General features: G+C 38.8%; 1 protein-coding gene across 2 annotated transcripts in view; it reads left to right on the top strand.

Moving 5' to 3' along the window:
* Positions 1–22,275, top strand: part of CRLF1 (cytokine receptor like factor 1) — an 80,748-nt gene that overhangs the window by 56,433 nt on the left and 2,040 nt on the right. The window contains exons 3-7 of one of the 2 annotated variants that reach the window (XM_075282244.1): positions 2,396–2,525; positions 2,742–2,911; positions 3,886–4,043; positions 4,259–4,427; positions 7,997–8,179. In XM_075282244.1, coding sequence (XP_075138345.1) covers positions 2,396–2,525; positions 2,742–2,911; positions 3,886–4,043; positions 4,259–4,427; positions 7,997–8,179 — 810 coding nt within the window. The remainder of the gene's footprint in view (positions 1–2,395; positions 2,526–2,741; positions 2,912–3,885; positions 4,044–4,258; positions 4,428–7,996; positions 8,180–22,275) is intronic. The other variant, XM_075282235.1, reaches the window with a different exon arrangement.

Genomic DNA, 22,275 nt, shown 5'->3' on the forward strand with positions numbered 1-22,275 from the left:
TTAGTTAAAACAAGTCAATATTTTGCTGTGACAATATTGGAACTACAGTCACAATTAAAGACAAATTCCTTTCCATTTGTCTATAGCAATTATTAATACACTATAGTAGGTAAGTATTGCATCTAGGTCACAGTAAGGGCCCCTTTACACGGAGTAAACGTGCCACGCATTGTGGCGCGTTTACGGCGCGTGTACGCCGCATTTTTTTACGGTGCGCGATTACGCCGTGTTAACGCCGCGTTTACGATGTGCGGCGCGTTTACTCCGTGTGAAGGGGCCCTAAGGCTGGGTTCACACGATGTATTTTGGCTTGTAATTTGGCACGTAGACGCCGCGGGAGCTTTTGCAGTCCGTATACGCTCCCATTGATTTCAACGGGAGCCGGGACCGTAAAGGCCCCGCTATTTTGCGGCCGTGATTTTGCGGCGGCTGCAAAATAGCGCCGCGTATACGATCCAAGCTCCCATTGAAATCAATGGAACCGTATACGGCCCGCAAAGCGTCTACGTGCCAAATTACGAGCCGAAATTGTGTGAACACAGCCTAATAGTATTATTGAATACTAACAGAGCAAGGACTTGGATATTCTGGTTACAAGTAAGCTAAACAGCAGTACTCAATGTCAAGCAGCAGCTGCAAAAGCTAATAGGATTATTAAGTGTATAGAAAGAAAGATAAGAATCCTGGATTCCAATATTTCCCCACTATAAATACCATAGAAGACCACATCTTGAATATGGGATTCAGTTTATGGATCCACATTGTAAACAGGGAGAGGTAGAGAGGGTTCAACTAGATTATTAAATGGGATGGAAGCTCTCAGAGAGAAGCAAGCAACATCAAAGTTATTCAGCTTGGAAAAAAAAGCCTTAGGTGAGGTCAGCACAAAGAACTTCTAAGATGTGAACAAAGGACCAGTAGACATTTACCAGTGGAGGAAAGGTGGTTTAGGCATTTATATAAGATGGGGATCTTTACAGTTAAAGAGGACCTTTCATCAGATCGGACACATGCAGTTTTATATACTGCTGGAAAGCTGACAGTGCGCTGAGTTCAGCGCACTATCAGCTTTCCTGATCTGTGCCCGGTGTAAAGCACTATCGGTCCTGGTACCGTAGCGCTTTACAGTCAGAAGGGCGTTTCTGACACTTAGCGAGGGACGCCCTTCTGCCCAGCAGCGCCTATCGCGCTGTACTGTGTGAGCGGGGAGGAACGCCCCCTCCCTCTCCTGATAATACTCGTCTATGGACGAACACTGTGAGCAGAGGGAGGGGGCGTTCCTCCCCGCTCCACAGTACAGTGCGATAGGCGCTGCTGGGTAGAAGGGCGTCCCTGGCTAAGTGTCAGAAACGCCCTTCTGACTGTAAAGCGCTACGGTACCAGGACCGATAGCGCTTTACACCGGGCACAGATCGGGAAAGCCGATAGAGCGCTGAATTCAGCGCACTGTCAGCTTTCCAGCAGTATATAGAACTGCCTGTGCCCGATCTGATGAAAGGTCCTCTTTAAGTACAAGTAAAGTAGTTAAACTATGTAATACCATACCCCAGAAGGTAATAATGGTAGATGTAATGAAGAGACTATGCAGCTCCATAACTAATTGCCATTCAGCATTTGATGCTGGTGAGGAATTACCCACTACTATATTGATTTATGTTACTTGGGATTAGTGATCACCTCATTTGGGTTTTACCTTCCTTTGGATCAATGTTACAGGTTAGACCTGATGGACCTCAATCTTTTTCAATGTTATTTACTATGTCATTGTGATAATTCAAGTTACGTATCCTTTCATATTTCTCAGAACCTAATGATAGGCTGCATATATTACATTTTTTAATACATAATCCTCCTTAAAATTTAAATGTTATTACATTTCATAAAGAGATAAGTTACATCCTCTTCAGAATTATAGTCCAATAAGAACATATCTATAAATCAGGTTATTTACCTGCACTGAGGAGTACATATCTATATACTGTATATCATAATAGCATCTGAAGGGAGACTTTACTTAAAGGGACTCTCTAGTTATATGGCAATTAATGGGTATATAATAAACTAGCCATCACTAGCCTGGGACCTTACTGCATACTGTTATATATGCTACATATTAAGCTCAATAATAAAACAACATGCTGTAGGCTCATATGTCCTGACTAATGGTGTAGGCAGCCAGAATTTCAGCAGTGAGCATTGTGGCTTTGGCACACTTAAATCTTAGTTATTTATCCCGCCTTCCATGAATATGTTATTACAACTTACCTTGTGGGTTTGTGTGTAGTTTTTTTTATTATTATTTCAATGATAAATCAAGTAATACAGAGTAATCTGGCACACTAAAATCAATCTGATTTCTAACATGAAATATCTGTTTTTTTATTATTTTTATTAGTGCCACCAGAGAAACCAAAGAATATCACATGCTGGTCAAAGAATATGAAAGATTTAACCTGTAAGTGGGTTCCTGGGAGTGAAGGGGAAACCTATCTGCACACAAACTACACCTTGAAATACAAGCTCAGGTATTTGTATCTAAGTATATGCGTTATATTGAAAATGTAATGATAGAATATAATACAACCAGATCATAGATTTCTTTTTACATCATATTCGTATACAGTTCCACCATATGTCCCCCAATTACTTTCTTTATATTTATAGTACTAACCTATTCTAATAAGGTAGAGTGGTTTATAATATATTATTTATTTGATATCAATAATTTTTATACATTCCAGGTGGTATGGCAGAGACAATACATGCCAAGAATATCACACCATGGGGCAATACTCCTGTCATATCCCTAAGGATCTTGCCCTCTTTACACCCTATGAGATATGGGTTGAAGCTTCAAACAGATTGGGATCAACTACATCTGACATAATAACATTGGACATTCTTGATGTAGGTAAGATACATTAGCACATGTCCGTGCCCTGAGGAAACAATTCATGTACAAATGACTTTACACAAAACCTTTTCTTTCAACCAGAAAGGTAGTCAATGAACGTTTATGACTAGTTGTACATGTCTTTAAGAGGTGATTCCTTCCTATGGGTGTATCACTAATATTATCATATAATAACAGTGTAATTCTGACAAAATTTATGTTAGGATAAAAATAACAATATTTATTTAAATAGTCAAACTTTATGCATTATAAAAGAAACAAATGCATTACAGCATACAGAGAAAACTCTCGCCGCGGCCGAGAAAGCTGCAGAAAAGACTGCCAGCGTTTCCATAGGTATAATTGACATGTTGTGATTTACAAAAACGGGACGAATTTTTGAAATTTCAGCATTTCTGATATTTTTCTGCAATGTATGGATGGGATTAGTCAGAATCCCATCCACTTTGCAGGTACTGTAATATGTAGCATTTTCTTTTTTCTTTTTTTTTTTTTTTTTTTTTTGCTACAGCATTTACGCAGCAGGTCAAACTTGGGGGCATGACCAAAACATAATCCCCAATCTAGACCAGATTTTTAGCTTCTTCATGTCATCTGTATATTGGATAGCATAACTTTAGAAAACAATATTTCCATGCAACTTGTTAGTGGTCGTCTCAGGTAAGTAATGCATAATAATAATAATAATAATAATAATAATAATAATAATAACTATTATTATTATTATTATATTATTACAAATTGTAATAATGTTTCATGATTCAACAATTAATTTGTATTGCCATGGTCACTGTATGGCTACTATAATTTGGGGACTGATTGAATTAAAAACAAGATTTAAAATACTAATATGCTAAATGTAGAAATGCATATATATTTATATAAATGTTTCCAGCTCAGAGTACTATTTGTTCATGCTAGCTTTTGCATGGTTGAGACATATTCTAACAGTCTCTAGCTAATTTCTGCAGTCACCACAGACCCTCCATCAGATGTCCACGTGAGTCGTGTAGGGGATTTGGAAGATCAGCTGAGTGTCCGATGGAGTTCTCCTCCCGCTTTAAAAGACTTCCTATTTCAAGCCAAATACCAGATTCGCTATAGAGTAGAAGATAGCATGGAATGGAAGGTATATATATATCATTCATGCATACTTCACTGTGCTTCACATTTTAATAGCTGCATAACATCTCTGATAGGAATATTGTTATAATACTTCAGTGTACCTTAGTGCGTTGATGTCATCTATCTGTTGGCTTTTCTTTAAGTAGATCCTATGCATAAGAAATGAGTTCATTCTATAACTATACAGCATAAACATCAAACTGTCTGTATTCTTCTCAGGTAGTCGATGATGTGGGTAACCAGACCTCCTGTCGTCTAGCAGGGTTGAAGCCAGGAACTGTTTATTTTGTTCAGGTTCGGTGTAACCCTTTTGGAATCTATGGATCTAAAAAAGCAGGAATCTGGAGTGACTGGAGCAATCCAACTGCTGCCTCTACGCCAAGGAGTGGTTAGTTTTTTGGAACTTCATCATTTTCTAATCATTCTTTATCTTCAGTGTTACATATATAGTCTCAATGGTTTTGTGTTGTATATTTGGATTGTAGCTATATTAGAAATACAGCGTTTTTGGCTGCTATTAAAACGTAGCAGAAAAAAATTCTAAATTTTACAGTATCAGCAAAGTTACTGAGATTCTAGTTGATCCCATCCACATATGCGATGCGATGAGTTTCCACTGTGTTCTTTAGCTCAGTTTCACTTCACTTTAGACCGGAGTTAAGGGTCCATTCACATGGAGGAAAATGGTGAGGAATTTGGTGAGGAATTTCAGCGACTTCAATGGGTTCTGCTAGCTTTTTTTTTCCACTAGCGGAAAAAAGAACCCATTGAAGTCAATGGGAGGCTTTTTTTCAGTGCTGAAATTCCTCACCAAATTCCTCACCATTTTCCTCCTTGTGAATGGAGCCTAAGTCCTCAAGAAGTGGGCCACAACCTAGGTTTCAAGGTACCTAGGGGGTCTGATCATACATGTAAAAGAAGAAAAAAAAATTTGAAGTATAAAAAAATAAAATGAAACAAAAGTTCAAATCATCCCCCCCTTTCCCTAGATCAGATATAAAAGTAAATAAAGAGAAGTAAACAAACATATTATGTACCCCTGTGCTCCAAAATGCCCAAACTATTAAAATATTAAAATATTTATGCTATACTGTGAACAGCGTATAGGCGAGAAAAAAAAAATCAAAATAGCCAAATAGTGTTTTCTTTGCCTCCTATAAAAAAATTGAATAAAGAGTGATCAGATCATCAGATCTTTCCCCAAATGGTATCAATAAAAACGTAATCTTGTTCCACATAAAAAGACACCACACCAAGCTCCATACATCTAAATCTGAAAATGTTACAGGTGTCACAATATGGCGAATTTTTTTTTCCTATTTTGCAAAGTTTTTCATTTTCTAAAAGGTATCAAAACATTACAAATACTATATAAATTTGGTATCGTCATGTTTGTACTGACCCGCAGATGTTATAGGTAACATGTCATTTTTACCAAACAGTGAAAGCTGTAAAAACTAAACCCATATGAATTTGGTGCAAATGCATTTTTTCTCCAATTGCACCTCATTCTGAACTTTTTTCCAGCTTCCCAGTACATTGCACAGCATATTGAATGGTGCCATTACAAAGTACAATTTGTCCCGCAAACAATAAGCCATCATGTGACTCTGTGAACTGAAAAATGAAAACGTTATGGTTCTTGAAATGTGGGGAGTGAAAAATGAAAATGCGAAACCGAAAAATGGCTGGATCCATAAGGGGTTAAATCTGAATAAGGCCTAAGGACAATTTTTTCTTTAATAATTCTCTTCTGGAATTACTGTATATACTCGAGTATAAACTGACCAGAATATAAGCAGAGGCCCCTAATTTTACCACAAAAAACTGGGAAAACTTATTGACTCGAGTATAAGCCTAGGGGGGAAATGCAGCAGCTACTGGAAAATTTCAAAAATTAAAATGGTCAGAGTTTTTGGGTGCAGTAGTTGCTGGGGAAGGGGAGGAGGTGTTTTGGTTGTCTGTCTGCCCCTTCCCTTGAGGACTGGGATTTTTTTTCCCCACTTGGATTTCAGCCTGGCTGAATATAGCGTATCTGCAGTGCTCCTATTAACCCCTTTCCGACGGAAGAGGAGCACTGCAGATACCCTATATTCAGTAGACAGGGCACTTTCAGACACAGGGATACCTAATGTGTATGTGTTTCACAGTCATTGTCTACTTTTATATGTATTCTAGGGAAAGGAGTGATTTAGAACTTTTATTTATTTTTTTTTCAAGCTTTTTTTCCCCACTATTTTATAGGAGAGTCTATACATTGATATTGCGGCTGGTCATAGACTTCCCCCCTTCTAAAAAAAATAAATACTTTTTTTTTTTTTTTGCTGACTCGAGTGTAAGCCGAGGGAGGCTTTTTCAGCACAAAAACTGTGCTGAAAAATTTGGCTTATACTTGAGTATATACGGTAATAAGAATTTTTATACCACTCTAGTTGAAATGACTAAAAAAAAATTGACTTAAGTTGTATTTAAGGTCAGGGCCCCATGTAGCATAAACATTGCGATTTTTCCACCGACTTTTTGTGAAAAGCATTGCAATGACTACGGAAATGCTGGCATTTTCTTTATAGGTATAATAGAAGCAGAGGTTCCCGCTAGGAAAACAAGTGCAAATTTTCTGTGAAAAATGGGACTGCTGCGTAGGGCCTTAAATAGCTATCTGAGAAATCAATTAAATGTGTTACAGGAATAGCGGTCACACCGCATTTTTATTGCTAGTACACTTCCCATAAGAGGATTGTCAGTCGTAGCTATAACTACATTACCTTCGCTTGGAATGACAACTGGGGAACTGTACACGACTGCTTTGTATGTCAATTTAATAGTATTACTGCCTGCGGACACTGACATAAAATATTACACAATTGTACTACAGGCAGCAGAATATATTTCTAAAAAGACTATTTTTAAGGGCTTGATTCTGAGAACCTAAATTTGACTTATGTATTAAGAAATGGCATGTATCGCCTACTATATTACAGGGATATATTGTATTTATTCGCTGATATTAAGCAAACACCTCGTGCTTAGTGCAGGCATTGTCATGACTTATCTGCTGAATATTTTTCACATGTTTCAGCAGTTAGGTTGCAACCTGGCTGCATTTACTGTGACAACATTGACTTAGCTTATGGCATAGTGTTATCATCCATACTGATGATATTTGGAACAGATAGGGTTTTGCAGAGTTGGCTGAACACTTAATAGTCTACAGACTGCTCTTTATCCTAGTCAAGAATGTCTTAACTATGCTCCGACACCTGGTGTTCTTGCGAAAAGGCCAGTTTTCAAAATTATTTCCCAGTGGGGAAATACCTCTTGTTTTTTATACCTTATCTGGTGCCAGCAAATTTCAACAGGCCTCTGTTTCTTATTTATTAACTGATCTCCATGTTATTATTTTCCGGTTTTTATAATCCTGGATATAAACAGGATTTGAAGAAAACAGTTCTACTAACTCCCATGACAAGTTACTTAGAAATACACATGTATCTTTATTGGGCAGGCTTCAAATCGAGCTGATGAAATATTTCTAAAAATATTACTTATGACCGCTAAGGCAAATCTAGATGAGTATTAAAATGACATTATTTATCCCGGGACTGTGCTGTTTATCCTGTATACAGATGTGATCTGTTTCATGCAGATCATTTCTGAGATGAGGTTAATATCACCTGCAAGCTGTAGGATTTACCGAATAAAATAAAAATGGATGTGTGGAAAGCTATAGCCGTGTTTATGGATTGTGTATCACCTCTTTTGACTTCTCTCATATTGCTTGGTATGACGCTTTCTTCAGATACTTGACCTCAGACTTTAAGTCAACTCCATTACATAAAATTTTATTTAATGTATTTTTCACCTTTAAATGACTAGCATGCTTGCCTGGGTGTCTTGTAAAAGTACGGATTACAGTATACATGTGTTGATATATACATTGGTATATGTGTTGTTTAGAAAGGATTACCGGAGTATGCGATCCAAAGATTGGGGAACAGAATTCCACCCTCCGCCGAGAGCTGAAGCAATTTTTCGGATGGGTCAAGAAACATGCCTATGGCTGCTCAAACCTTAGTATCAAGCTGTATGACCAATGGAGAGTGTGGCTGCAGAAATCACACAAAACACGGAACCAGGTAGGTAAGGCACACCTTATTTGTTTTTTATAACATATGTGAAATATGATCATCAGCTTAAGATGATGTTTTCCTGGTTATGGATTTCCACATTAAATGTTCATAAAGATAGGTTGGCAGAATAGACCAAGCAGTGTATAATTCATATCACAATAAGTGAGTATTGTTGGCTTTGTCCATACAATGGGGTTAGGTGTGCATGTTGCCATAGTGATAAGAAGATCCATGTTAGTAAGGGTGGTTCATTAGGGTGGGAAAAAATTTCTCGTGCACATTAATGGTAAGATACTTGGAAATCATTAAGGCTAAGGCCCCACGTGGTGTCCCATGGCAAAAAAGCACTGCGGGAAAACGTGCGGTGACAATGCATTCATGGTTCTTCCCAAAGTGTTTTGGACAGAACTTTTGCAAAGGTGGACTTTCTGCTTCATTTATACCTATGGGGAAAACACTGGCATTTCTGTAGGTATAATTGACATGCTGCGATTTCCAAAACCGTAACAGTTTTGGAAATCACCAAGTGTCCGCAGCACATATTGTTACCGCAAAGTGGGGATGGGATTTGCAAGAATCCCATCCACTTTGCTGTGACTGTAAAACTCCACTTTTTTTTCCGGGAAAACCACGGAATTTACACCATGCGTGGCCCTAGAGCCTAAGGCTAGGTTCAAATGTACCAGAAATGCTGCAGATTTTCCAAATAAAGTGATAGGCAGAATATTTGCAGTGGAAAATAACAAAAAACATCCACACAGTGCGAGAATTTCCATATGCATTTTGTTGTTTAGATATTGTATACACACTGTGTCAATTTTTTCTCAGGGTTTTCACCGCAGCCTTCACCATTTGCAATGCTGAACATGCAGCATTTGTTGCAGATTGTCACAATCTGCAACATATAACATAGTAGCATCATTGGTTTTCAAAGCAAATTTTCAGGAGTTAAAACTAAGTACATGACTTTATTATTTGGACTATTAGATGCTGGTGAGAATACTAAGTTTTCCAGTGCTTATCACTTAGAAGATAGGGAAGGACTAAGGAATTTACCATGGGCTTGAGAGAGTTCAGTCTCCCGGCATAAAAAAAAGTAGCATTTTTAGTTTAAAAAAAAAAAAAAAATTGTCAATGTTTTTTGTAAAATTAACAAGACACGTGGTTATGCTTATGGGAGGGGAAAGTTTTCACGGGCAAACCATGAAGCTAAGCCCTATGTAGTGAGCCACAGGGCTGCAGAAAAAACGCTGTGGAAACAATCGTAGTTTTCCTCTGCAGACTCTCTGTCCCTATACAGAAAACACCAGTATTTCCGTAGGTATAATTAACATGCTGCGATTTACAAAAATGCAATGGTCTTTGAAATTGCAGAATTTCCGCTGCAGATATTTTTCTGCAATGTGTGGATGGGATTAGCCAGAATGCCCTCCACTTTGCATGTACTGTGAAACGCTGGGATTTTTGCATGGCCAAACCATGGGGCCTCGGCCTTATTTTGATTTTTACCTAAAAATGGCATTACTTAAAGCACAGATCTTCCATATGAAAGCTTACATCACCTACGATGTGTGCACCTCTTTATTTGAAGCACTCTGGGGTAAGGTATGCCAAATTTAAGACCAATGGTGTTATGTCTATATGCTATATGTCTAGTGCAGACATGGCAGCAATCTATCTACCCATCAATTCATCATATTGTTTCTCATAGATATAGATAAAACTTTATTAGAGTAACACAAGCTGGGCTCTTGCAGCACAATATGGTTCCTTATTGATCAGTAGGAATCCCTGTAGTCGTAAAATCATAGATCTAACATGTATCACCTATTCAGTAAATGGAATACCCTTTGTAAGATATTCATATTGATGAATGTTTGAATGTTTTAATTTTAAGAGATGACCATTATCATTTACCCTTTTCATATTTACTAAGACAAAAAGCATTTTATATAAAAGTTATTTTTTTTAGTGCCCAACATACTTTATTATCTAAATCACGGCTGTTCCAAGTCACATGATAAGAAACGTTTCATATACCACTGGTACTGTGGTGGTCACTCTGCTTTTGTTACGAGTCAGTATACTTTCATCAGGCAGTGGGAAATATAGTAACGTCCTAAAATCCCTACAGACAGCAAACTGTTAAAGGTTCCTTTGTCTGTCAGGTAGGCTACATTGATACATTACCTTTCAATCATCTAGAACAGGGGTAGGGAACCTTTGGCTCTCCAGCTGCTGTGAAACTACAACTCCCAGCATGCTCCATTCACTTCCATGGGAGTTCCCAGAACAGCAGAGCCAGTATGCATGCTGGGAGTTGTAGTTTTGCAACAGCTGGAGAGCCGTACGTTCCCTACCCCTGATCTAGAAGGACAAATTAATTTTTTTTACGTTCAGTTTCTGAAGTTGAGGAATGTGATCCAAAAAGTAGTTGAAGGGCTTTGCAGGATTACAGTGAGAACTAAATATAGGGTACAAAGTAACATCTTAGTCTTACAAGCTACTTTTACCACCTTGCTAGTTTGTGTTGAGGTGACAAGTTAATCTTCCTGGTAAAGGTATTTGGGTGGCTCTAGGGACCATTCATTGATATCTCATAGAATCAGTGGAATCATTGTTCCTACACTGTAACATAATGCTTATTCATATTGTAAGTATGAGTCTTGTATTACAAGTTTACCTAATTCTCCCTAAGGCTAAGGTCTTATGTAGCAAGCTGCAGCCCAAAAACACTGCGGAGACGCATCACATTTTTTTTTTTTTACAAAAACACAAGCATCTCTGCTGCATTTTTTCCCCTCAATGTGTATATAGGATTAGCAGGAATCCCATCCACTTTACAGGTACTGTAAAACACTGCATTTTTTGCCATGGCCAAAACGCTGCGCTTTCATAACTTAGGGCCCCGACCTTAAATATATTTCTGTTTATTTCACTTACAATGCAATGGTTCTTTGTTACTGGGCTACATTTCTTGCAAATTTTGATGACTACACATGAAGGCGTTGCCACAGTTGTATGTCAGCTTAAATATTGTCTGTCAGACTGTATAATTGCTGGCTATGTCACAAATGGAACAAGTAATTGGACGGTAATTTAAAAAACAGCAGAATGTACTGAACATAAAAACATTGTGGATCTCTAAAATGATAGTACGTTCAATAAATTGGGCAGAACAATAAGAACACAAATCTCGAACTCTGCGAACACTAAGAACCAAAGTAATCACAAGATATAAATTTATTTTTTTAAATTTTTTTTATACAACATGCAAATGACAGTCACATGAAATTTTTTTTTCAATCTCCTATACTGTATATATAAAAATGAGTTCCTGTCTGACCATCTGTCTGTCCTCAATGCGCAACCAAATGACTGGACCAATCTTCAACAAATTTGCACACAGATACATCAGGTGTCCAAGAAGGTTTTAGACTGGGTCCCAATTCTCTCGGATGTACCGTTCCTGAGATACAGTATTCTCAAAATAAATGACCTGCATTAGCCAATACAAGCCTGCAAGTCTTTCACTCATTTTCCAACTGCCATACACATGATCCAACACTGATATCCAAACTGAGATACAGTACAGACCAAAAGTTTGGACACACCTTCTCATTCAAAGAGTTTTCTGTATTTTCATGACTATGAAAATTGTGGATTCACACTGAAGGCATCAAAACTATGAATGAACACATGTGGAATTATATACTTAACCAAAAAAGTGTGAAACAACTGAAAATATGTCTTATATTCTAGGTTCTTCAAAGTAGCCACCTTTTACTTTGATTATTTCCTTACACACACTTGGCATTCTCTTGATGAGTTTCAAGAGGTAGTCATCTGAAATGGTTTTCCAACAATCTTGAAGGAGTTTCCAGAGATGCTTAGCACTAGAGATGAGCAAACAGTGTTCTATCGAACACATGTTCGATCGGATATCAGGGTGTTCGCCATGTTCGAATCGAATCGAACACCGCGTGGTAAAGTGCGCCAAAATTCGATTCCCCTCCCACCTTCCCTGGCGCCTTTTTTGCACCAATAACAGCGCAGGGGAGGTGGGACAGGAACTACGACACCGGGGGCATTGAAAAAAATTGGAAAAAGTCATTGGCTGCCGAAATCAGGTGACCTCCATTTTAGACGAATAGTGGATTTCAAATCCGGGTCATATGAGAATGTGAACTTTGTGACTATGAGACAGGGATATCTGTACAGGCAGGGATAGCTAGGGATAACCTTTATTTAGGGGGGAATGTTATTAAAAATAACTTTTTGGGGCTCTATCGGGTGTGTAATTGTGATTTTTGTGAGATAAACTTTTTCCCATAGGGATGCATTGGCCAGCGCTGATTGGCCGAATTCCGTACTCTGGCCAATCAGTGCTGGCCAATGCATTCTATTAGCTTGATGAAGCAGAGTGTGCACAAGGGTTCAAGCACACCCTCGGCTCTGATGTAGGAGAGCCGAGGCTGCACAAGGGTTCAAGCGCACCCTCGGCTCTGATGTAGGAGAGCCAAGGGTGCACTTGAACCCTTGTGCACTTGAACCCTTGTGCACACTCTGCTTCATCAAGCTAATAGAATGCATTGGCCAGCGCTGATTGGCCAATGCATTCTATTAGCCCGATGAAGTAGAGCTGAATGTGTGTGCTAAGCACACACATTCAGCTCTACTTCATCGGGCTAATAGAATGCATTGGCCAGCACTGATTGGCCAGAGTACGGAATTCGGCCAATCAGCGCTGGCTCTGCTGGAGGAGGCGGAGTCTAAGATCGCTCCACACCAGTCTCCATTCAGGTCCGACCTTAGACTCCGCCTCCTCCAGCAGAGCCAGCGCTGATTGGCCGAATTCCGTACTCTGGCCAATCAGCACTGGCTAATGCATTGTATTGGCGTGATGAAGCAGTGCTGAATGTGTGTGCTTAGCACACACATTCAGCTCTACTTCATCGGGCTAATAGAATGCATTGGCCAATCAGCGCTGGCCAATGCATTCTATTAGTGTGAACTGAGTTTGCACAGGGGTTCTAGTGCACCCTCGGCTCTGCTACATCAGATTGCTACATCTGATGTAGCAGTGCCGAGTGTGCATCAGATGTGTAGTTGAGCAAAACTGGCTCAGCACTGCTAAGTCTCTGCATTCGCATAGGAATGCATTGGCCAGCCTTCGGCCAATCAGCGCTGGCTCTGCCGGAGGAGGCGGAGTCTAAGGTCGGACCTGAATGGAGACTGGTGTGGAGCGGTCTTAGACTCCGCCTCCTCCAGCAGAGCCAGCGCTGATTGGTCGAGTTCCGTACTCTGGCCAATCAGCACTGGCCAATGCATTTCTATGGGGAAAAGTTAGCTTGCGAAAATCGCAAACTGACAGGGATTTCCATGAAATAAAGTGACTTTTATGCCCCCAGACATGCTTCCCCTGCTGTCCCAGTGTCATTCCAGGGTGTTGGTATCATTTCCTGGGGTGTCATAGTGGACTTGGTGACCCTCCAGACACGAATTTGGGTTTCCCCCTTAACGAGTTTATGTTCCCCATAGACTATAATGGGGTTCGAAACCCATTCGAACACTCGAACAGTGAGCGGCTGTTCGAATCGAATTTCGAACCTCGAACATTTTAGTGTTCGCTCATCTCTACTTAGCACTTGTTGGCTCTTTTGCTTTCACTATGCGGTCTATCTCACCCCAAGCCATCTCGATTGGATTCAGGTCTGGTGACTGTGGAGGCCAGGTGATCTGGCTTAGCACCCCATCACTGTCCTTCTTGGTCAGATAGCCTTTACACAGCCTGGAGGTGTGTTTGGGGCCATTGTCTTGTTGAAAAATAAATCATGGTCCAACTAAACGCAAACCGGATGGAATAGCATGCTGCTGCAAGATGCTGTGGTAGCCATATTGAATCAGTATGCCTTCAATTTTGAATAAATCCCCAACAGTGTCACCAGCAAAGAACCCCCACACCTCCTTCTCCATGCTTCACGGTGGGAACCAGGCATGTAGGGTCCATCCGTTCACCTTTTCTGCGTCGCACAAAGTCACGGTGGTTGGAACGAAAGATCTCAAATTTGGACTCTTCAGACCAAAGCACAGATTTCCACTGGTCTAATGTCCATTCCTTGTGTACTTTAGCCCAAAGAAGTCTCTTCTGCTTGTTGCCTGTCCTTAGCAGTGGTTTTCTAGCAGCTATTTTACCCTGAAGGCCTGCTGCACAAAGTCTCCTCTTAACAGTTGTTGTAGAGATGTGTCTGCTGCTAGAACTCTGTTTGGCATTGACCTGGTCTCTAATATGAGCTGGTTAACCTGCGATTTCTGAGGCTGGTGACTCGGATGAACTTATCTTCCGCAGCAGAGGTGACTCTTGGTCTTCCTTTCCTGTGGCGGTCCTCGTTTGAGCCAGTTTCTTTGTAGCGCTTGATGGTTTTTGCAACTGCACTTGGGGACACTTTCAAAATTTTCCCAATTTTTCGGACTGACTGACCTACATTTCTTAAAGTAATGATGGCCACTCATTTTTCTTTACTTGGCTGCTTTTTTCTTGCCATAACACAAATTCTAACAGTCTATTCAGTAGGATTATCAGCTGTGTATCCACCTGACTTCTGCACAACACAACTGATGGTCCCAACCCCATTCACAAGGTAAGAAATCCCACTTATTAAACCTGACAGGGCACACTTGTGAAGTGAAAACCATTTCCGGTAACTACCTCTTGAAGCTCATCAAGAGAATGCCAAGAGTGTGCAAAGCAAAAGGTGGCTACTTTGAAGAACCTAGAATATAAAAAGATTTTCCATTGTTTCACACTTTTTTGGTTAAGTATATAATTCCATATGTGTTAATTCATAGTTTTGATGACTTCAGTGTGAATCTACAATTTTCATAGTCATGAAAATACAGAAAACTCTTTGAATGAGAAGGTGTGTCCAAACTTTTGGTCTGTACTGTATATGCATCAGAGGATTAGATACGTGGATCAGCACACAGTATCCCATGCCGGAGGATTAGATACGTGGCTCAGCAAACAGTACCACACGCCAGAGGATTAGATATGCAGCTCAGCACACAGTACCACATGCCAGAGGATTAGATACATGGCTCAGCACACAGTACCACATGCCAGAGGATTAGATATGCACCTCCGCACACAATACCACACGCCGGAGGATTAGATATGTGGCTCAGCACACAGTACCACACACCAAAGGATTAGATATGTGGCTCAGCACACAGTACCACATGCCGGAGGATTAGATACATGACTCAGCACACAGTACCACACGCCAGAGGATTAGATACGCACCTCAGAACACAATACCACATGCCGGAGGATTAGATATGCACCTCAGCACACAGTATCACATGTCAGGGAATTAGATACACAGCTCAGCACACAGTATCACAAGTCAAAGCTTTACTCAGGTTTCCATAGCAACCCAGCCATTTGTCGTTACTGTTGTAAGTCAGCTTTAAAGGGGGAGGGTGCTGTGGATGACACTGTTACACAAGTTCCCATTCACACCGCTTTACTCCAGGTATCCATAACAACCGATCACAGGTTTTCACTGATATCCAATCTGCGATACATATGATCACAAGACACTTATGGACACACACAAACGACATACAAATTACACCAGTACAAAACTGGGCAATTGTTATGGGGCCATTACACCAACAAAAAAATGATATATACCTGTGTGAAGCTGGGTCCTTCTGCTAGTATTTAATAAAAATACTTAAAAATATTATCCTCTTGTTTGCTTAGTAATTGCATGTTGTTGTCCTGCATAGATTAGTACCTCTAATGGTGTTGGCTGACCTTTGGTAAGGCAGGCTTCTCTATGCACGTTATCAGCAACATTGTTTGCTTTGCATTGCACTCAGGCATTTTTCATTGAAAAATATGGGCTTTATATTAGCAGTATTTCCCCAATTGTACTCTGTTTGGAGTACCATAATGTTGTGTCATTGCCTTACTTAAGGACTTCTATCCTCTATTGTAATCACGATGGGGTCTGCAGTCTGGGAAATACAGACCATAAATGAACCATATTTTCTATATGGAAAATGACCTTGTGTATCTGACAATACTAAAGCCAAAATTGAGGTGGGGTTTCATATTTATTGTTAAAATTGTCATAAAAAATATATTACATAGCAATTGCAATAACAACTAATAAAGTAAAACTGAATGACTAGGTCTGAGCTTATGTCTGTTTCACGACTACTTATCCTAACCTTACATAGTGATCAGAGTTATCATTCTGACTTATTTTTAAATCACTTTGGTCGTAATGGGATAGTATTGGGAAATGCAATGCTTTTGTGTCTGCTTTGGGACATGCCCCTCTGAATAAAACCTAAAAGTCTATATACTTTTATGACGTGAAATAAAATGTCATATTTAGAAAGCCAATGCATGTACCTATGTTTGTTGCTGTGGGAACCTGATGTTATGCCAAATTCAGTCGGTTATTGCTGGTGAGAAGTGCCGTTTATGGTTGTGGGAGAGCTATTTCACCTTTTAAAAATGTCTTGTATATTTTGCTTTCGGATTTCTGATACATACCATGCCCTAATTGCTGCCTATAAACCTACGAGGCCTTCTCAGAGATGAATACCCCATAATATACATGCTTTTATAAGACTATAAAGAGTTGAGTTACTGGGATGTTAAGCAGTTACACAATCACTCTTATTTATATAATGTCCTTCTCACTGGTTAAAGGTGCCATCCCACGAAGCCAGTAAGAAAACATAGCTTGCTAAGGAATGTAAAGTAACAACATCCTGATTTTCCATTACTGGTATCGTATATGCAAATAGATTTGTAACTAGGTAAATACCTAAGATTTATTGTTAAAACACTTCATACAATCTATTTATGACCTATACAATTAAAATAATTGATAACTATGTACCAATTCCTAATTACATCATGGAAGACAGATTTGCATATTCTTCCCATTGTCCAATAATAAGTAATCAAAATGTATTAAAACTTATGTTCCTGTTCCCATGCAGAACCTCGAGATCATTATGGTCACCTAGGACAATATAAGCCTTAGAGCTTATTCACACAATTGAGTGATTTAATTTTTCATAGATTTGACTCTTAGATCCATTTTCACTCACCTAAATCACCCATTGCAGTAAATCTGGCTATAAAAAATAGATCCCACATGGATCTGTGAAACATATGAAGAAATATATATTAAAGGGATTGTCCAGGATAAAATGATACCCCTAAACCCCTAAACTAAACTCCCCCACCTAACTTCTAATTTACTTCAATTAAAAAATAAATAAATCTCTAATTACCCATATACCTGGAGCAGTCATGTTACTGCTCCAGGGACACTTTCTCCAGTTCCCCACTTCTGAAACGGAACGTCACCATCACTCTCCCCCTCTCCTAGCCCAATCAATACTTACCAAGCCTTCCTATGTCCGGGGAATGGCTCCTCTCCTCTTCCTGTTTTCTAGTTATGGGCAGAATAGGTAAGCTAGGGAGATGGGGGAGGGATGGAGGGGTTGCTAGGCTTAATGGGAGGGATTGCTAGGCTTAGAAAGACAGTGGAGGGTGGGAGGGGCTAGTAATGGGTGGGATTGTTAGGCTAGTGAGATGGGGAGAGTGTGAGGGGCTAGTAATGGGCGGGATCGCAAGGTATAGTGAGACAGGGAGGGTTTTGTAACAGAGTGAGAGAGGAGGGGGGCTGAGTGAGAGGGAACTAGTGCAGAAACTACACAGGAAGCTGCACAGCAGGAAGCGAACACCTACTAAACAAATGCAGAGGATGTAGCAGCTGCCAGAGACACCCAGAAATCACTCCAAACACTGCTAAAGATATACGGGTGTACTTATTAACCCATTACTAGCAATAACAGAACTTTCTGACTTTCTGTCCGGAAAACCGCTTTAAGTAACTGCAAAGCCAAATTGTAACAACACATGTAAAAACTTAGCGTCACTAATGGCAAAAGCGTTGTCAAAATTTGGTACCTTATATGACACCATATTTATATTCACAATACTATTACATCAATAGGAGGTTGGAATTTGTAATTTATTTTCTTATAATTTGGCTGAAAACAAAATCAACCTACTAACCAACAAGGTTTACCGATTTTATTTGTACATCAGTGGAATATTTCCTTATTACACTGGTACTCTGTATGCAGTGCGGAATACAACAATAAGAACCCTAAATTCACAAGATTATTTGTATAGTGAACAATTGCATTTATTTTATATGATATGTGGCGATAACAGATTTACAAAGAGAGTGGGGGTACCACTACCTTCTGCATTCTCCTGGTGCACTAATCTCCATACAATACATACTTTTACCCATTCAATTGCCACTTCCCCTCCGTAAAAAGGTGCTTTTTTATGTACTTGGTTGAAACTAAAAATGTATACACCATTTTACAAGCCGTTCCCTGCTCAATCTCTAATGTGTTTATACGTCTCTAGTGATGCCATATTAAATATTGTAACAGAGTTCAGTGAACCTATACTTTTAAAACAAGCTTGCTAGAGATGACAGTTGTAATAGGAAGAAAGTCATCCCCGAAGCGACTTCTCATTGGGAAGCACACTCATATGTTTTCTGTGTTTTCTAGTGTGAAATGCTCTGAACATTAGAAAATTATTTTGGAATACTTGATACTTTTCAGAGGACTCCAAGGACAATTATTTCCTGTGATTAATGGCATGCCTTATTTCACATGGCTAAGTTACTTACCATGTCACACTTGTTTAATGCTACTCGGAAATTCACTGCTAAATGAATTGACTGCTATGAAAGAGAGGAACATAGGGAAAAGACGACAGTGGTTTGAAGTACTCTAAGACACAGATGGTAAGGACAGGATGAGTCTGGGAAAGAAATAAAAGGAAACAGTAAAAAGGAAAAATCTCATCTGGTCTATTGTGTGCTGGATAGTGTCTCAGCACAGTAGTGAGTCCAAACAATGGGATGAAGACTAAACCACTTTAATAAGAGTTATTGGGAAAATATGAATGTGCTAGCATTGCAGAGTAGGCACTGATACATTTATGAGCTTAAGACAAACAGAACTTTTTTTCTGCGGCATTAAGTAAGGCATTAAATTGGTATACTGAAATGATTCATGTTATTGAAATTGCAAGCAGAAGGAAAAGCATAAAATCCTACACCATTAACTCCTTGTCATTAGGCATGTTAACAATGTATTGCCACTATTGAAAGGACAAAAGATCTGTTTCATAGCAGAGATAATGGGGTCCATCAAGTTTTTGTCAGTATTTTATGGCTCGAATTTGCACAGTATGCAGTGCTACTTTTTCTGGCATTTTGGTTTTCTCTGCAGTGCTTTGGACAGAGAGTTTGCACAGGTTTCCTTTCTCCTTCCATAATACCTATAGGGAAACTGACTGCATTTCTGTAGGTATAATTGACATGCCACAATTTCTAATTGTGTTTCCGCTGCGCATATTTTTCTATAATGTATGCTAGAATCCCATCCACTTTGCTGTGACTATAGTTGCCACATAGTGCCCTGGCCTACCATGGTCAAACCTATGAAGCCAGTGGCAAATCCATTGGTGAGGTTAAAGGGGTATTCAAGTGAACATAACCATGTTTAAATTTGTTGACAATGAAAAGTTAAAGTTTTTATAAATATAAGTTTGCAAATATTTCAAACTTTTTTGCAAAGTTAAATTTTTTTTCTCAATCTGTCTTAGAGGTTGACAGTCTTTTGTCTTGATCAGTTACCAATGGATACTACCATTAAATCTGAAGCTTTCTAAGGTCTGGCTTTTGTCATGATTTCCTTACTGTGCCTGGATTATCTTCTCCTGTATTTGGTGTCACTGACTGATAACCAGACCACAATAAGGAAATGATAACTAGTTTTTTTTTTACATTTATCTAACTAAAGCAATTGCTGCGTTAATGATCATATCCATTGACAACTGATCAAGACAAAAGATTGTCACTAATAAGATGTTTAAAGAAAATCTTAAAAATTTTGCCAAATTTGTATATTTATTTATTTATTTATATTTAACTTTTACTAATTTACAAATTTAAATATGGTTATTTTCATGGGAAAATGATGATCTATGTTTTTTTTCCTGCCGTCTCCCATATATAGACCACTGGTAACAGAGATCTCATAGCAAGATTTCTATCTACCAGCATATTTTCCAAAACCCTCCAAGCCTTAACTTCTCTTTGTCCTCTGTTTCTTTGTAAAGACAGTTTTATTTTAATTTGAGACACAATGGGACCAAAGGACCAGAGAAGACCGAGAGTGGTAGTCTTGGTAGTTTTTTTTAAATTGATTTTCTATGTTCCCTATTCCTTTAAAAAACAACAAAATACATCTTACATATTTCCTTTTTGAAATAATCAGTCTCCGGAAGAAAGATGTGGTCACACACTGGAACATTCCTTCTATTTCAAAGGACTCATAGGACGACTGACGCCTTTTGGCTTATCCAACAATTAAAAGAAATGTTGCTCCATTTGCAGTGCTAATTGAGATACCATGAACCTTTTAGAGTGGGAATCTGCTAGCTAGAGAAGTCACAGTTGAGTTTATCGGGCAATAGGGAGAAAGCACTGGAGGAGTGTGAAGAAGGGATGCCAGGAATGGAAGTCACAGCTGGTCCAGATTGGCTCATTTAAGTCTCCTTATAAAAATAACATACAGGCATCAAGCCTAGGCAGGAAATCAGTCTCTGAAATAATATAACAGGCCTCTTTTAAGTTGTGTAGTTTGGTTACATGAATGGGGTAAAAAAATAGTAATTTAAAAGGAAAAAAAAAAAAGACCTGTAAGGGTCTACATATAAACATGATTTATTGAGAGGTAGTTGGAAGTAGCATCAGTCATATCTAGTGAATGAGGTCATTCTTGGGTACAGTATGGGAGACAATCATCTCAACCTTGTTAAAGGGATTGTCTCAAAGCTGCTAGTATATATATATATATATATATATATATATATATATATATATATATATGCCATCAATATTAGACCTGAAGGGGGCCTGTCACCCCAGTGCTCAGCTTTTGCAGTCGCAGGATCAGGAGCAGACAGCTCCATAAATATTGTGTATGGACTTCTTAGCAGCTTAGCTCTCAGTCACTTGAATGTAAGCGAAGGGACGATACCTTGATAGAACCACCACACAGTGTAAGATGCTGTCTGTCTCTGGCCCCATGCATTGTGCAGATACAGTAGGCGAAGAAGCTATTTAGTAAGGGTTACAAATGTTGAACATCCACCAATATGATATTGAACTATCCTAAGAACCAGTCATCAAGGAAGTATTCACATCCTGACCAAACATTATAAAGATTTCAATAAAGAAAAGCATCAAATCTGTGCTGTTTCTGTAATCCCCTTCATGGTAAATAGAAGTTACAGAGTTTGGGAGTTACAGAAACACAGTTGCTTGCTGTGCTACAGTTTTTCTTTCGCTTTAGGCTAAGGCCTCATGTAGCAAAACACAGCAAAAAAATACTTCAGAAAACCCCACAGTGTTTTTTTCTGCAGCGTTTTTCATTGTGTTTTCACAAAGTTCTTCTCTGCGAACTTTCTGCTATTTGAGACACTATATGGAAAAAGAAAAACATCCATTTAGTAGATCTAAATATAAAGACCAGTGAACTTGCAAGTTCATGCATTTTTCTAGATCTTGATAACTAAAATATTTGTACCAGTAAATAAAGTAGGCACGGCATAATAGAAAATACACATTATTTATTACATGAAAATATTGGGCTTGAAATTGAATGAATTATTTGTAGCAAATAGTTTTATGGTCTTTAACTTTATGAATATAATATAATAAGTGGAATCCATAACCAGTGTGAAATCAAAATTCCTAATATACTTTTTATGCTGATTATAATATATGATACATGTAAATATTTTCATACGCATATTTCTTACTGTGAAGGGTGTGGGGAAGTTAGGTCAGTAGAAGCAATGGTATGGACTCAAACAGTCAAGACAGGGACACAAAATATGCAGCAAACTAGTTTATTTATAAAAAAAAAAAAAAAAACCTGGAAAATAAATAAATCTTGACTTCAGGCACA

The sequence above is a fragment of the Leptodactylus fuscus genome, chromosome 1 (assembly GCF_031893055.1).
Source record: "Leptodactylus fuscus isolate aLepFus1 chromosome 1, aLepFus1.hap2, whole genome shotgun sequence".
Classification (NCBI taxonomy): domain Eukaryota; kingdom Metazoa; phylum Chordata; class Amphibia; order Anura; family Leptodactylidae; genus Leptodactylus; species Leptodactylus fuscus.